Below are 18,591 nucleotides of genomic sequence, written 5' to 3' on the forward strand. Positions count from 1 at the left end.
ACAGTCGCAGATCGATCGATCTTCTGCCTACATTGACCTTAAAGTGGTTGTAAGCGTTCGTTTTAAAAAAATAAAATAAAAACACGCATATACTTACCTGCTCTGTGCAATGGTTTTGCCTGATCCTCTTCTGTGGTGCCCCACCGGCGCTCCAGGCCCCTCCTCTTCATCAGGTGCCCCCAGGGAAAGCTGCTTTCCATTGACACAGATAGCGGGACTGTCACAGCACACTGGGTTTTTGCCCAGCTCTCCTAAACACCTTTCCTCCAGCCTTTTGGCAGAAAAAATACACATGACGAAAGTAAATGAGTTTAGGCATGTCAAGTGCTTAGGTGTTCATTCATTGGCTAGAAAAATAATTTATTCTGGGCATTGAAATAAATTGACGTGCTGCATGTTAACCACTTAAGCCCCGGAAGATTTTACCCCCTTCCTGACCAGGGGGTACTGCGTGACTTTAACGGACAATTGCGCGGTCGTGCGACGCTGTACCTAAACAAATTTGACATCCTTTTTTTTCCCCACAAACAGAGCTTTCTTTTGGTGGTATTTCATCACCTGTGCGATTTTTTGATCATGCGCTATAAACAAAAAAAGAGCGTCAATTTTGCAAAAATAGCAATATTTTTCACATTTTTTTATATGAAATTCCCCAAAAAAAATGTAAAAATCAAAATTTTTTAACATTTTCGGCCAATTTGTTTTATGCTACCTATGTTTGGTTTGCGCAAAAGTTATTGCGTTTACTAACAAAGGGAAAGATTTTTGTCATTTTCGTTGTTTTTTTTTTCTAACGCGTAATGGCAGCGATCTGCGATTTTTTTTTGCAGTACTGCAACATTGCGGCGGATAGATCGGACCCTTGACTGACATTTTTGACACTTTTGGGGTTACCAGTGACATTACTGCAGTTATCAGTGCTATTCATATGCACTGTTACTGCAAAATGACACTGGTAGTGAAGGGGTTAACTTTATTTGAGAGGGAGGGGCTGTGTGTGTCCCTAGGGGCGTGATTCTAACTGTGATTGGCTGTGGCTTGAGCTGTAGAAACAGTGATCAACGGTCCTACATAGTACAACCGTGTGATCACAGTTTCTACACAGGGGAGAATGACAGGCGGCTTGTTTACACTAGCCGCCTGACTTTCTCCCTCTGCAGCGACGATCGCAGAGTGACCGGCGGACATCGGGTCCGCCGGTTACACGCGCGGGGGGGGGGGGGGGGATGATGTCCGTGACCACGCGGGAGCGCGCCTCCGGCGGCGCACGCTCGCTCCCTAGACCCTCACAGGCTAGCGACGTAGATCTACGTCACTTTGCCTGTGAGGGGCTGACTGCCGACGTAAATCGTCGTTAGGCAGTCGGCAAGTGGTTAAGCTTTTTTTTTCTGCCAAAACGCTGTGGGTTTTTTTTTCTTCAAAACGCCTATGTTTGCATAGACATATAGGCTAACATAAAGGGGCATTTGGAAAAAATGTCCCCCTTTTATTGATCTGTGTGCATGAGGCCTTAGTCTGGAATTATTTAGTAACCTCTTCATGGCCATGCTGCTTGCCCTGTAAGATTACGTTTCTCCCTGTGTGGTCTCCTATCTCCAGTGAGCAAGAGATAGGAAGATTGCTTTGGAAAGCTATAAGGACCAGACTTGTATAAAGTACTCAAAATTTCTACTTGAGTAAAAGTACAAGTGCTCCATCAAAAAGTGACTTGAGTAGAAGTGGAAGTGCTCGCAGAAAAAGTTACTTAAGTAGAAGTACTAAAGTATTCAACATTTTTTTTACTTAAGTATTGCAAGTAGTTTTTCCAAAAAATTTGCTACTTAAGTACTAAAAGTAAAAAGTACCAGTAGTTTTGAAAAAAAAATTCTACTCAAGTGCTGAAAGTAGAAGTACAAGTACTGTGTTATGTAGTTATTAAAGAAAGAAGTCAAAAGTTTGAACATCATATTGTTTTTTATTATTTCAAATGATTTATTCAAATGATTAACCTGTGTTTGTTAGTAGTTTCTTGATGCACTTTAAGCGCTGTAGCACCATTTATTTGTTTGTGTCATATTTTCTTTTTTATTGGAAAGATTTGGTATAGCAGCTTTTATTATACACAGCCTTTATTTTCGTATGCGCTGATTTACAAATGACATTATACACATTTTTTTGAGCTTTATGCAACCTGCCATCTACTGTTCTGGCAGTGGTATTTTTTTTTAAAAGTAACGAGTAACTATGCAGCACAAAAAAAAAATATCGGAGTAGAAGTATTGAAATCATCGAAAAAATGTAGTGAAGTAAAAGTAGAAGTAGGAGAAAAAAATTCTACTCTAGGAAAGTACAGATACCGCATTTTGGTACTTAAGTACAGTACTTAAGTAGTTCTACTTCGTTACTATACATCTCTGTTAAGGACCCCCCTGACCCTTTCCCATGCAGAGGCTGCATAGAACGATAGTGCGTGCAATGGAATCTCAGACAAAAGAGGCAGAAAATCTGGTCTGTAGGCAAACAATATCTACTTTTTATGATTTTTAAGTAATAAAAGGCTTTTGTTTTCTGTGCTGGGGAATTTATCCTGGGATATTTTGAGAACAAATCACTAGGATCTGCATGGCCATAGTGGTTTAAGTTGAAAGAATAGCTAGAAGGCATAAAGGAGCCATTCCGGGCATGAGCATTCAAAAGCAGGTGCAATCCACAGTCCATGGGAGGAGGGAGGAGGAGAACAAATAAGGGTAAAGGGCAAACAGGGTAACTAAAAACACAACAGCATTAGTATCAAGAGCAGTAATCTTCCAGGTGATGCTGGACATAGTCAAGGAAGGGTCTCCACTAGTCATGATTCGTAAAGTATTTTGCAAGATCTAATAGAAAAAAGGAGAGGAAACGGAAAAAAAAGATACAAAATAAATAAATGAGAGGGATGGGGGGAGGGGAAAGGGCATGGGTGGAGAGAAAGGGTGCAGAAAGAATATGTCAGTAGATGCAAAGGATGATAAACATACAACCCTAGAGCATAAAAGCTCTCCATGGAAAGGACAAACAGAAGGTTAGATCAATAACAAAGACAATAAACATTCACATTTGCCAGTCTAGGGGGGGGGAGGGGGGAGGGGTATTAGCAGAATTGAAACTATCCAGGGTAGATTTAGGTCTACAGGGAACCCCAGCAAAGGTCATGAAAAAACATAAGCATCTTCTTAATACTATAGGGCTAAATAACAGGCAAGCTTACAACATGGGGTCTGAGGTGACCTGGGAAAGGAGCAAATTAGGGGGGCTTCCCACACTGGGAAATACATCTGGCCCCTCCAGAGGCAACTTCCAAGCATAAACAAGAAGACAAGAATGAGTGTGACCATGGGCAGGATAACAGTGATCGAAGCAGACCCAGGCTAACCTCTAATAATGGTCCGAGCCTGGGTTCTTCAACAACACCCAGCCACATGTCAGGCCTTGAGGTTATTAGGAATCCAAAAGAACAAAACATGTACTGTATATGACATGAAATAGAGCAGGCCCACACTAGTGTCCCACAGCACCGGGCATACAATGCAAGCTGAGGGTCCCAGGTCCAAGCAGAGACCCAGGTGGCCCATCCATAACAAATGATACAGGCAACATGAACCAAAACTAACAGGAATTCTGCCACCAAGCAAGCGGGACTGGATCATGTGAGATAGAGGGGAGAATTGAGGAAATGTTCACATTTTGACCCACTAGTTCCCCTCTACTTAGTACAGATATGGAAAGAGGAGAATTCACTTATCAGGCAGCCTTGATTGACAGTGCTACCAGGCCTGTGCATGTTTTATCCAGGTTCACAGAGGAAACAGAACCAGTCACTCTAAGGGCTTGTTCACACTTGACTAAATTTTTAATGCTTAACAAACGCTCCTATAGCGTTATTATGAGCTTAAGTATGGGCGTTAGACTGGTGTTTTACAAGCCGACTTAAAAATGCTGCCCAAATGCCCTATGGACAGTTTTGAAGCATTTAATGAGCGCTAAGGCACGTTAAAAACGTTCCACAAAAGCTCATTCCATTACAGGAAATAAAAACAATCCTTAACGCCCCGCAACTGCCTGCCAGAGCGTTTGTGAAGCATTACAATAGATTTGAATAGGAGGCGTTGAAAGGCTTCAAACACCACCTGAATCAACATGAGGCTTCAATTGTAAAGTGATGCGACGATAACGCTTCACGTTTGGATAGTGTTAACAGCACTGTGTGCTGTCCATTGTATAATTTGCATAGGAGTTTAAGGGGTGTTTTTAATGCCTCTCAAACGCCTGCTTTTAATGCCAGTGTGAACTTAGCCAAAGGCAGATGTAGGGGTGATAACATGCCCTCATGTGCAAGTATCTTATTAAATGTGGAAAGTTCATAAACAATAATACTAAGGTAATTTATGAACATGAGTGTTCATTCCTGGATCTTTGCACAATGATTCGCTGCTAAGGAAATGAATAGCAAGGAAGAAGTCCTGAGCACCTAAACAACTGCTGAGGAAGACAGCTAATATTTGAATTGGGTATAAAATCCAACCCAGTGATCACATGACAACAGTTCTTCCAGGAAAGGACCCAGGTCACTTGCAAAATGGGTCAAACTTACCCATTTGCAAGATCAGCCTGGGGCAGAGTTTGGTAATCTGGAAGCTGGCATGTGTATGCAGGAGTGAGTGCTTTCGACTGTGCAAATTCCCATAGAGGTTTCAGGCAGTTTGGCAGGGGTCTTGATGTTGAAGATCTGATATTTCTCTTTGTGCTTGCTTGGTGTATTGTAACAGGTACTATTTTGTGGCTTTGGCCCAGCAAAAATGGCTAACATTGCCAGGTATATGTAAACACTGTATGTAGCACCCCCTGGTGTACATAGTGTATATAGGTTAGATGTACAGTAAGTAGCTTAGTCCCATATGTCCATGATGATGCAATCACTGACCTTGAATCAGATATCCTGGAGAGTGAAGTCAAGTGGGCCTTAGAAAGCATTGCTTAATAACAAAGCTAGTGGAAGTGATGGTATCCCAGCTGAGTTCTTTAGAATCCTGAAAGTTGATGCTGTTAAAGTGCTGAACTCAATATGCCAACAAATTTGGAAAACTCAACAATGGCCACAGGACTGGAAGAGGTCCATTTACATTCCGATACCAAAGAAGGGCAGTGCCAAAGAATGTTCAAACTACAGTACGATTGCATTCATCTCACAAGCTAGCAAGGTTAGGATGAAAATTCTACAAAATGCTGACCTAAGTCAGTGAGTCAGCGCTCACTGTACCAAAATGAAAGGAACCACAGCACCGGTGGCACCACAAATGTAAATCACAAGATGTGAATCCAATGGAGAAGTTTAAACATAAAAATATTGGATGAAAAATTATATATAAATGATGAATGAAAAAAAGTGAAAACAATAAAAGGCACAATAAATTGATGCAAGGCAGACAAATACATGAACCTCAACTTTGCAGAAGTCCTTTTCAATCCTATGATGATCATGAGGAAGACCAGTCCTGCTGTGGACGAATCATAAAATTTGAATCGGGGTGCTGGGGTGAGAGTTGGACAGGCAGCTCCTCAAGAGGTTGGGATTCCCTCCAAATGAACATTGGACCTATTCACATTTCTCGGATTCCATGGAGGAACCGACAGGTCGTTCACGTCACTTCCGGGTCAACATCGTCTGGCTGCACGGCGGACTCTGGTGAGGCTGCCCATCCAGGGAGCCTACGCTATCGGCAGCACCGCCCGGCTCTGCTGGCACCTGGAACTGCTTTCCACATTTAACACAGGACCGCCACTCAGGAATCTGATGTGACCATTTCCAAACGGACCCACTGTGGGGACTGTTCATCCCAACCACACATGCTATCCTTCGGAATGCCTGTTTTTACATGTAAGTTGCTACATTAAAATTCTCATCTGTTCATTCACCTTTATCACTTAGTGCCCTTGTTCTTTCTTTTTCTTTAATGAAAATTCTACAAGCTAGGCTTCAGCAGCATTTGAACCGGGAGCTACCACAAGTACAAGCGGGATTTCAAAGAGGCAGAGGAACTAGAGATCAAATTGCCAATATTCGCTGGATCATGGAGAAAGCAAGGGAGTTCCAGAAGAACGTCTACTTTTGCTTTATTGACTACAGTAAAGCCTTGGATTGCGTGGATGACAAGAAGATGTGGCAAATACTGAATGAAATGGGAATACTGGACCACCATGTCACTTGTCTTTTGGAAAGCCTGCATGCAAGTCAAGAAGCAACAGTTAGAACAGGACATGGAACAATTGGCTGGTTCAAAATTGAGAAAGGAGTGTGGCAAGGATGTATATTGTCACCCTACTTATTTAACTTATATGCAGAGTACATCATTCAAAATGCCAGGATTGACAAATCATAAGCCGGGAATTAAGATCGCAGGGAGAAAAATCAACAACCTGAGATATGCAGACGATACCACACTAATGGCAGAAAGGGAAACAAGAACTTAAGAGTCTCTTTATTGAAGGTGAAAGAGCAGAACACAAAAGCTGAAATTGAACATTAAGAAAACTAAGATCATGGCAACCGGTCTTATTACTCCTTGGCAAATAGAAAGAGAAGAAATGGAAACAGTGACCGATTTCATCTTTCTAGGCTCCAAGAGCACGGCAGATGATGACTGTAACCATGAAATTAAGAGACGCTTGCTTCTTGGGAGGAAAGCAATGGTAAACCTAGACAATCATCATATTAAAATGTGCTTGATGTGCTTGAACATAAAGTCCTCGCCTGAAAATTTCTAAGTTTAAACAGGAAACGTATCTTTGAACACGAAAACGAAAGAAATGAATCAATAAAAAGTTTTAGATTGGCCTAGTCAAAGTCCTGATTTGAATCACATTGAAAGCTTGGCAAAAGTATGAGAAGTCTAGGCCTCAGCCTTACAGACCTGAGAAACAGAGACCCAATGACATAAAGCCCAAGAGGCAACCACTGCCCTGGTGGAGTAAACCATAGAAAAGAGAACAAAGAACTTTCAAGGGCCCTCTAGATAAGGAAGAAGCTTCAAACTTCATGAATGAGGCTGATACAGTATATAACCCCTATAGCTATAACTCTATCGCTATAACCCTATCAGCTCCAACCACTTCCAAACAGTATACAAAAATCTCCTTGGGGTGAACCATTGCTAGCCACAAGGAAGGCAAATTATTTTCTGTATTCAAATAAAAGGCAGAAACTACCTGAAGCCAAAAGATAGGCCTCAAAACAAACATTGTTTCAGAGGAACAAACAGGGGTCGCTACAAGGCAGCCAGTTCCAGAATTCTTCTACTGATATTGCCACAAGGAGAGCCATTTGTAAGAAAAAGCATTGAAGGGTATTTCCAGCTAATTTCAGATGGTATAGCCAGATGTTGATCTACTCTAAGCTAAACAGAGAGGAGTTAAATTGGAGACTCCCTGAATAAAGAACCAATTTGACACCAGCATGTCTGGGTTGATTTATACAGTGGGTATAGAAAAGAATCACCATTTGTTGCTTTGCAGCCTGAAATGAAGACATTTATCCAGCTATATTTACACAGTGCAACTTATAAACATCCAAGTGAAAGATATAACACCACCAACATCAGCTATACCTGATTGAGTTTACAAGTCATTTTTAGGGGGTGATCCTTTTTCCAACTTATTGCCCTATCCCCCCCCCCCCCCGGAAATGGTGTTATATCTATTACTTGGATGTTATAAGTTAAAATTAGTAAATACACCGTGCAACCTGGCAGCGTCGGATGGACCGAAACATAATGTCCCAGAGGTGTTCTATTGGATTTAGGTCAGGTAAGTGTTGGGACCATTTAATGGTATCAATTTCTTCATCCTCCAGGAACTGGCTGCATACTCTTGCCACGAGGCAGGGCATTGTCGTTCACCAGGACCCACTGCACCAGCGTAGGGTCTGATAACGGGTCCAAGGATTTCATCCCAATACCTAATAGCAGTCAGGATGCCATTGTCTAGCCTGTAGAGGTACCTGTGCATCCTTCCATGGATATGCCTCCCCAGACCATCGCTGACCCACCACCAAACCAGTCATGCTGAATAATGTTACAGGCAGCATAACATTCTCCACAGCTTCTCCAGACCCTTTCACATCTGTCATGTGCTCAGGGTGAACCTGCTCTCATCTGTGAGAAGCACAGGGTGCCAGTGGAGGACCTGCCAATTCTGGTGTTCAATGGCAAATGCCAAGGGGCAGTGACCACAGGGCCCACTAGAGGACGTCGGGCCCTCAGGCCACCCTCATGAAGTCTGTTTCTGATTGTTGGGTCAGACAGTCACACCAGTGGCCTGCTGGAGGTAATTTTAGGGCTCTAGCAGTCCTCATCCTGTTCCCCCTTACACAAAGGAGCAAATGCCAGAACTGCTGATGGGTTAAGGACCTTCTATGGCTCTGTCCAGCTCTCCTAGAACCTCCTCCATACTCTTGAGACTGTGTTGAGAGACCCAGCAAACCTCTGGTAATGGTACGTATTGATGTGCCATCCTGGAAAAGTTGTACTGCCTGTGCAACCTTTATAGGGTCCAGGTATCGCCTCATACTGCCAGTAGTGACACTGACCCTAGCCGAATGCAAAACTGGTGAAAAACAGTCAGAAAGGATGAGTAGGGAAAAAAAAATTCAGTGGCCTCCATTCCTGTTTTGGAGGTCGTCTCATTGTCGAACATTTAGTGCACCTATTAACCACTGCTTACCCGCCTGCCGTCAAATGATGGCGGAGCGGTGCATCCATTGTTCTGGGACGCCATCATATGATGGCGCACCAGAACTGCCTCTCGGACGCGCGGAGTGGCGATCGTGGCCGCGCCTCATTGCTAGGACACGGCGCAACCCTGATCTTGGTAAAGAGTCAGTGACATGACTCTTTACCCATGTGATGATCGGCTGTGTCCAATCACAGCCGGTCACATGTAAAAGGAAGTGCCGTTATTCGGCTCTCCTCGCCTCCCAGTCAGTGTGTGAGGCAAGGAGAGCCAATCAGCGGCTCCTCCTCACAGGGGAGACAAAGACAGGTAATCAGGGCACTGATCATCAGTGCCCTGATTACAGTAAATTAAAATAAAATGCCAATCAGTGCCCATAGTGTTGCCAGTCAGTGCCACCTCTCAGTGCTCATCAGTGCGGCATATTAGTACCTCCTCATCAGTGCAGCCTATCAGTGCCGCCTCATCAGCGTAGCCTATCAGCGCACATCAGTGAAGGAGAAAAATGATTTCTTTTCAAAATATACTAACAGAAAATAAGAGTCTTTTTTCTTTGTAAGAAATAAAAAACCCAGCGGTGATTAAATACCACCAAGAGAAAGCTCTATTTGTGCGAAAAAAAAATGATACAAATTTCATATAGGTACAGTGTTGCATGACCGTGCAATTGTCATTCAAAGTGTGACAGCGCTGAAAGCTGGCCTGGGCAGGAAGGGGGTGAAAGTACACTGTATTAAAGTGGTTAATTTCATTAACACCAAAGCAGCTGAAACTGATTAACAACTCTATCTGCTACTTAGGGCTCGTTCACACGGGCGTTCCGTATGTCCGTTTTTCATCCCATCCGTTTGCGGATGAAAAACGGACATAATGTATCTCTATGTAAATACGGATGTCAGCCGATGATCATCCGCTGACATCCGTTTTTCGTCCTTTTCGTTCAGTTCAGTTTTTTTGGAACGGAAGAGAAACCTATTTTTTCTTCCGTTCAAAAAACGGAACGGACGCAAAAACGGATGTCAGTGGTGTCATCCGCATTTACATAGAGATACATTATGTTTGTTTTTCATCCGCAAACAGATGGGATGAAAAACGGACAGACAGACCGTTTCAAAAAAAAAAAAAAGGACCTGATCGGGCAAAAAAAAACTGAACGCCCGTGTGAAAGAGCCCTTAATTGACCAGATTAATATCCCAGGAGTTTTCTTGACTTGATGCTATACTCTGATTAAAAAGTGTTCCTTTAATTATTTCTAGCAGTGTACATCTGGATAAAACAAAAACTATTCTTCATTTCAGGCTTCAAGGCAACAAAATGTGATTTTACTGGGCAGGGGGGGTGGATTTTTTTCTATACATATTGTATATTCCCTGTTTGTTTGCCTTACCTTGTAATGATGGGCTCACATGTTGTGGTTGCAGCTGTTAGGTGGAAGGGCTGATTTATTTAGTTATGTCTAGGTGGCTTGTCTCTATTCCCCAGAGGGACAGGAAACTTCTTGGTCTGAGTCATGTAGCATCCAGTCAATGCCTTGCTGTTTCTGTGTTGCATCACAATGTGGCAGTTTTAACACTTGTCTCTTCCCTTTATTACTCTGCCTCTATCAGATCTAATTACTGCACCAGTGCTAGACTAGGGACCCAGAGATTGTGGAATAATAAATTTGTTTTCACAGGATTGTCAGATCTTAGACTAAAGACAGAGGCCATGCATTACCTGTGCATTATGGTTGAACACAAACAGAAATTGATGACAAAGGAATGTGAAGATTTACTCTGCCATTGACTGTACACACAGGCCAGCAAATGATACCATGAAACAAATCGATCGATGCATATCTTAATGCAGGTAGGAAGGTTTATAAAACATTTAAAGTGATATTAAACTTCAAGCCAAAAGTGTAATATATTGCAGCTTACCAATCATTAGATGTGGTTGCTGTATTGGTTTCCTTTTTTACCAGGTGATCTGGCCAGTAACACATCTTGTGTATTAGAGTGCCTACCCTTTGGATGGAAAAGCACAGGGGGCACCTGTGGACAGCAGTATTGTCAGTCTATGGAGTGTTAAGTGTGCTAGCAGATGTAAATACACTATTCAATTGAATCCAAACTCCTGCTAATACTTTATAAGCAGTTACAGCTGTTTTTTTCTCCTTTTGGGATAAAGGTTTTACATAAATAAAGGAAGCTGATAATTTTAGGCATCCTTGCTATTGTTAAAATGGATTACCACATCTCGGTTAGGGATACATTCTGTTGGAGAGCTTGTTCTTTTGAAATACAGACTTGCTGGCTGGATCACTAGATGAAAATAGAACAAAGCAAGCCTAAAAAAGAAACTGAATGCTGCCATCACACCATCTAAATAGTGCCCTTGCTAGTCAATTATAGTACAAACCTGCAGTATCATATACCATTATACCCGACAAAGTAAGCAGACCAAGCAGGTAATCAATGTATGGTTAAACCTGAAAATTGCATCTCATCATATTAGAGAAGAAACCAAAATTTTTTTTTTTTTTTTTTTTTTTTTTTAAAACATTTTATTCCAGATCTCATACAATTACAAATACGGAATAACATGACTGCATATTGTAACAGTTAACTAAAGCAGATTGTCGTTTTTCATACCAACTTGAAGATTTGGCCTTCTGCTTAAAATGCTTCGGTGTACAGCTGAGAATGGGTAAAACACATGCTTATAACGTAACAAGATCTGGTTTAATACTCTTCACCTTCCTCCTCACCCTCACCTTCCACTGAATCTACACCAACTTCCTCATAATCCTTCTCCAGAGCAGCCATATCTTCACGGGCTTCAGAGAACTCACCCTCCTCCATACCCTCACCCACATACCAATGCACAAAGGCACGCTTGGCATACATAAGATCAAACTTATGATCCAGTCGAGCCCAGGCCTCTGCAATAGCAGTGGTGTTGCTCAGCATGCACACAGCACGCTGTACCTTGGCCAGATCACCACCTGGTACCACAGTTGGTGGTTGATAGTTAATACCAACCTTAAAACCAGTAGGACACCAGTCCACAAACTGGATACTACGCTTAGTTTTGATTGTGGCAATAGCAGCATTAACATCTTTGGGAACCACATCACCACGGTATAACAAGCAGCAAGCCATGTATTTACCATGGCGTGGGTCACATTTTACCATCTGGTTAGCTGGCTCAAAGCAAGCATTAGTGATCTCAGCTACAGAGAGCTGTTCATGGTAGGCTTTCTCAGCTGAGATAACTGGGGCATATGTGGCAAGAGGGAAGTGGATACGAGGGTAGGGCACCAAGTTGGTCTGGAATTCTGTCAGATCTACATTCAAGGCTCCATCAAATCGGAGAGAAGCTGTAATAGATGACACAATCTGACTAATAAGGCGATTCAAGTTAGTGTAGGTGGGGCGCTCAATATCTAGATTTCTACGGCAGATATCATAGATGGCCTCATTGTCCACCATGAAAGCACAGTCAGAGTGCTCCAGGGTTGTGTGAGTAGTAAGGATGGAGTTGTAGGGCTCAACAACTGCTGTTGAAACCTGAGGGGCTGGATAGATGGAGAATTCCAGCTTAGACTTCTTCCCATAATCAACAGAGAGCCGTTCCATCAGCAGAGAGGTGAAGCCAGATCCAGTACCGCCACCAAAGCTGTGGAAGACCAGGAAACCTTGAAGACCTGTGCACTGGTCAGCCTGTAGAAAACATTTCACAGATTAGGACAGGTAATAACGAGCACCTGCATGTAATAAAGAACAATTAAATTAACTGAAACATGCCCTGAAAGCATCCGTTGCAATTATGATACAGTAAGAAAGCCTGCTCAAACTGCCCTATCGTATTTAATGGAAACCAAACTAGAAGAACATCTAACATGACTGGTAACGTTTTATACAACTTTCTCTTGACATAAAAATACAGAGTATAGAATGAGGATACCTGGTATTCAAGTGATGCCTCTTTGCACTCCCCTGATTTTTTTTTTAAAGGACTATTGGCAATCACTGAGTTAAAGCGGTAGTATCCTGCTTTTTGACACTTTTACCTACAGGTAAGCCTATAATAAGGCTTACCTGTAGGTACAATTAATATCTCCTAAACCGGCACGGTTTAGGAGATATTTGCAGTGCATGCAGCTGCTCACGCGAGCGGCGCATGCGCTCTGAAGGTCCGGGGGGATATTAGTGGCCATGCGCAGGACTGACGTCATTGCGGCCTTGGCCGATCAGAGCGCCGGAGCCGCCGAACCCGGAAGAGACGCTGAGGGATCATGGCAGCGCCTGCAGCGATGTCCGGGGGTCCGTGTCAGGGCTTCGTTCTAGGGTAAGTAATACATAATGAGCTAGTATGCAATGCATAATAGCTCATTATGCCTTTGTCTTGCAGGTTTTTTTTTTTTTGGGTTTACAACCGCTTTAAATACGACTCATACCTACAGAGGGAGACAACAGAAAGTGGGGAAATCTACCCCTAGGAAAGGAAATTCACTCCTGTAAGAGTTACCATAAGAAATAGGCATCTCCACTAAAGCTTTATTACCGATCCTTGTTTCCACAACCAACAATTTTCAAAATCCAATTGTCACAGGGACAAAAAGTGAAGTAAAATCTTATAAAGAGGTGCACAGACAGCAAAACAAATTTTACAGGTGTGTTAACCCTTTCCTATGCTATCCAAAAAAAAAGTACATTTTTTGTGGCTGGAGTTACACGTAAAAAATGTCTGTTCCAACTTATATACAAATTCAACTTAAGAACAAACCTACATAGCCTATCTTGTTTGTAACCCAGGGACTGCCTGTATAGGAATCTTTGGACATATTTGGCTGTTGGTGCTCAACAAGCCAGGAATCTCAGACTGGCTCCCTACATGACCATCTGTTTTAGGCGCATTTGCTCAGACACAAATAACATCTCAGGGATTCATTCATTCTCAGAATTACAAAGAATGTGACAGACACGAGAGTCCCAAACAATGTTGCATTTACTCTATACTAGTAATGAGAAAAGTTGTTTGAATAACTTGACCCCGTAGCAGGTTGCACAGATCTTCAAACTACATGTAGCTGGATGCACAGTAACTAATGTTTGGGCCATAATAATGTGTGGCTTTAAACGGTTACTATTACATATGCAAAAATATAAATCCTTGTATCAGTCACAAGCACATGAAGGACATTAAAATGGACGGATCTATAGACCTGGACTTACCAGTTTTCGGATCCTGTCCAGTACCAAGTCAATTATCTCCTTGCCAATTGTATAATGACCACGAGCATAGTTATTGGCTGCATCTTCCTTGCCTGTAATTAGCTGTTCTGGATGGAATAACTGACGATATGTTCCAGTTCGTACTTCATCTGTAATAAAATTTTGGTACGGCTATTAGGCAATGTTTTGACCAGATATTTGAAGAAAGAAAATTATCCTCAATCAGAACTTACCAATGACTGTTGGCTCCAAGTCCACAAAGACAGCCCTAGGGACATGTTTGCCAGCTCCGGTCTCGCTGAAGAAGGTGTTGAAGGAATCGTCCCCTCCTCCAATGGTCTTGTCACTGGGCATCTGCCCATCAGGCTGGATGCCATGTTCCAGGCAGTACAATTCCCAGCAGGCATTACCAATCTGTACACCAGCCTGACCAACGTGTATAGAGATGCACTCACGCTGCAAACATGAAGAGAAAAAAAAATAAAATAAAAATAGTTAGTGGCCATAGGCTGTAAAGTGCTTCACATTACTTTTAAAACCTGCGTCTAGAAATCTTACTATGAAATGTGTGTAGGGAATGCTGCTGAGCAATTTAAATTTTATTTCCTAAAAATATCTTAGTTGAGACACATCACTGACACAGTGTAATGCTAGCTGCTTCAGCAGGTCTGAATGTTCAAAAGCAGTATGACGGCTAATCACACCCACTGCAGTCAGCTGACGTTACTTCCACGTTTCCATAAAGGAGCCCACAAGCAGCTTCCACCCCCACACTTTATTATCCGCCTGGTCACGAAAGAGGAACATCTGCAAGAGGCTTTCAAATGAATCAGGATTATCCTTTGTGATGGATCAGTTTCTTCACAAGTACTCAGTTTACTGAACTGGTTTGCTCCACCCAGCAGCTGTTGTCTGTCTCAGCATCATTCTAAATCCTAAACCAGTGCCTCTTCGCATCCACTATGTGATCTAGCTGCAGTCTCAACACATGCTGTTAGGGGCAGAAGACACAACTGTAGAAAGACTAATTAAAGCAAACCTTTACCCCTTTGAAGACTACTACTCCTCCCTTCCTTTGCAGATTTTTTTTATTGAACAGCCAAGACTGAGCTTCTTTGTCTGGCACCCCTAGCTGCCCAAAGCCTCCTGGGTTTCCTATGTCAGACATCCTAGGAGGCTTCGGGGCTACGTAGAACACATTCTGCATGCATTACCTGCTGTTAGGGGCAGAAGACACAACAGTAGAAAAACCATAAGTAGACGACATTGAAGATACCTTCTCCTTCCTTTGATGAAACTGCACATCTAAGGCTTCATTCACATGTCAGCATTGCGATCGCGGGCAGAATCACCGCGTTTCTGCCCGCGATCCGGAAATCATTGCAAATCGCGAGACGCCTGTGCATTGCCCGTGATTTGCAATAGCACCCCAAAGGCTGTGTGATGTTGCCGCAATTTGCGTCTGCCGAATCGCGGTAACATAGCGCAAAAAAATTGCGGGACGCATGACGCCCAAAAAAGGTACAAGAGCTTCTTTGGGGCTTCATGCGTCCCGCAATTTTTTTGCGCGATGTTACCGCGATTCGGCAGACACAAATTGCGGCAACATCACACAGCCTTTGGGGTGCTATTGCAAATCACGGGCAATGCGCAGGCGTCTCGCGATTTGCAATGATTTCCGGATCGTGGTGATTCTGCCCGCGATCACAACGCTGACATGTGAATGAAGCCTAATTATTTGTACCTTGTTTAAGAGCTCAGTCTGAGCTTCTGCCTGCCATCCCCAGCTGCCCAAAGCCTCCTGGGTTACTGGTATCACACATACTAGAAGGCTTCAGGGGCTATATAGAACACATTGGTATATGCATCACATGCTGTTAGGGGCAAAAGACACAATGGTAGAAGGCAGAATTTAGGCAGACATTCAAACATTGAGGACTACTGCTTCTCATTTTGATATTGCTAATCCCATTTTTTTTTTGTAAAGCCCAGTCTATGCTTACCACCTGATGTCCCCAGAGCCTCCTGGAATACCCGAGTCATGCGTCCTAGGAGGCTTTGCATGCATCATCAAAGGACTGGCTACAAGAACCCTGAACAAGAAAGCCGGCTCTCAACAATGGGGTGGACAACCCAACGTGTGGTTGATTAGGGCAGGACAACGTTGGGTTCTGAAGTTAACCCAGCTTGTGGTGCTTGTAGCCGTATTAGTGCCCTTGCGACAAAAACAATTGTGTACTGTCCGTGATTCTTCTTTTATTTTGCACCAACATACAATTTTTTAGGACAAGCTTTTGAGGTGTATCGCCCCTCTTCAAGGTCCAACCAGTACTAATTTAGCTCAGAAGATAAAGTACTGCTTGGACCTTGAAGAAGGGGGCACATACCGAAAGCTTGTCCTGAAACAATGTACGTTAGTGCAAATAAAGAAGGTATAGCGTACATTACTCAATTGTTTCTGAAGATAACCAAGGAAACTAAAGAAAAACAAAGTGGGGGTGGGGTGTTGGAAGTTCCCCTTTGGCTAAAGTACCACATCCTCTACACACAGGATCATCTCCAGTAACATCATCATAGATCGGCCATTCTATACCCAGGGTTCCTCTATAGGTGACTAGGGGCACCTTGAGGTGTGGCCATAGGGTTCCTCTATAGGTGACTAGGGGCACCTTGAGGTGTGGACATAGGGTTCCTCTATAGGTGACTAGGGGTTCCTTGAGGTGTGGCCATAGGGTTCCTCTACAGGTGACTAGGGGTTCCTTGAGGTGTGGCCATAGGGTTCCTCTACAGGTGACTAGGGGTTCCTTGAGGTGTGGCCAACTGACCTCTGATCGGATCGTGCCTGTATAGTTCCAGATCTAAAGCCATCGGAATGACTGCAAGGACGTCATTCTGGCCACCCCTGTAAGGAGGGCATTCTGTCCACTTACCACCACAAATATAGGGGCATTTTCCCAACAACCCCTAATGGACTAATCTTACCTCTTCTGGGGTGCGTCCTTGCAGTCATTCCGATGGCTTTAGATCTGGAACTATACAGGCACAATCCGATCAGAGGTCAGTTGGCCACACCTCAAGGAACCCCTAGTCACCAATAGAAGAACCTTCAGAATGATTCCAAGGGTTCCTCTGTGGTAAATAGGTAGAGAAATGCGGTCATAGATGATCTGCTGATCAATGAAGGTGTGATCACAATGTAACATCACAGCCCAGTAGAGTGATAGCCATGCTAAGCTAGAAATATATTAAATCCCAGTGAAAAGAGGGAGGGGACCAGTACACTCATCCTAACCACTCCAAGCTATCCCATTATACCAGCCCAACCCTGGCTGGTCCTACAGCGCCCCCCTGAGGATGGTGTGACCACCCTTCATCTTATCCTAGAGGACCTTCCATCAATGCAGAGTCCCGGAAGAAGGACCCCCTCCCTGTATCAGCCGAGCACGCGCCCACCCATCCCCAGCGCGGGAAGACCCGTTGGTACTGTGCGCGCGGCCGCTGATTAGCGCTGCCCTCAATCACGGCTATGATGAAGAAGCCACACACACTGGGGGGGGGGGGGTTGCCGCATCAATAGGGCGGCACCGCACACACACAGCATCCTCTCACCACACTCACCATGATTGAGGATGAGGAGTCCGCGAAGAGTAAGGATTAAAAAATAAAAAAAATGGCGTTACTTTATCCAGCAGCTACGAGTGGATGTAAGTAACAGAATGAGGAGAGGAGATGCGGAGGTCCCCTTTTATAGGCTTGGCGGTGACGTAGACATATATTATGTTAATGTTGTGCAGCGGGGCGTTGATTGGACGGAAGCTTGGAGTGATGTGTATGAATGGGAGGCGGGAGCTCATGTCTGCTCTCACTACCGCCTCATGCGACAATATGGCGGCGTCTTCTATACTGGATGGAGAGCGGCGGCTGCGCCTCATACAGACCGACACCCGGAGCGCACACTCAGCCGCGGGTTATTGTTCCTATCGGGTGTTGTGGAGAGGGCAGACACCTGTACCTGGCTCAGAGTGGGGGAATAGAGTGACACGGAGCTGCATAGGGACTAATACGATGTCACATTTACCTCACAAGATATAGAATAGAGGGAAATATACCTACCGGGGACTTACCGCAACATGGCGTCCGGGGGTTAGGCCTGCAAATGCGCACTTTGGCCTACTTATCACTATTCTCTCCTCATAGCAGGCGTCAGGAGAAAGCGGAATACACAGCCCCTATCCTCAATACATTCTCCATACACCCCAAATCCTCTATTCATCTCATATCCTCTATACATATCATAGGTCATCTATACATCCTCTATATTCTCTATACATATGTCATCTATACACCTCATATCCTCTATTCATCTCATATCCTCTATACATATCATAGGTCATCTATATTCTCTATACATATGCCATCTATACACCCCATATCCTTTATTCATCTCCTATCCTCTATACATATCATAGGTCATCTATATCCCCTGTACATATGTCATCTATACACCCCATATCCTCTATTCATCTCATATCCTCTATACATATCATAGGTCATCTATATATTCTCTATACATATGTCATCTATACACCTCATATCCTCTATTCATCTCATATCCTCTATACATATCAT

General features: G+C 43.5%; 1 protein-coding gene across 1 annotated transcript; it reads right to left on the minus strand.

The window, feature by feature from the left end:
• Positions 1 to 11,277: 11,277 nt before the first annotated feature.
• Positions 11,278 to 17,740, minus strand: TUBA1B (tubulin alpha 1b). The gene is made up of 4 exons (XM_082246155.1): positions 17,581 to 17,740; positions 14,196 to 14,418; positions 13,963 to 14,111; positions 11,278 to 12,447 (listed from the first exon to the last, which is right to left on the minus strand). The coding sequence occupies exons 1-4, from the start codon at positions 17,581 to 17,583 to the stop codon at positions 11,467 to 11,469; spliced, it is 1,356 nt and encodes a 451-aa protein (XP_082102281.1). The 5' UTR covers positions 17,584 to 17,740; the 3' UTR covers positions 11,278 to 11,466.
• Positions 17,741 to 18,591: the final 851 nt, after the last annotated feature.

This window comes from Pelophylax lessonae, assembly GCF_965119305.1.
Source record: "Pelophylax lessonae genome assembly, chromosome: 2".
In the NCBI taxonomy this organism is placed as follows: domain Eukaryota; kingdom Metazoa; phylum Chordata; class Amphibia; order Anura; family Ranidae; genus Pelophylax; species Pelophylax lessonae.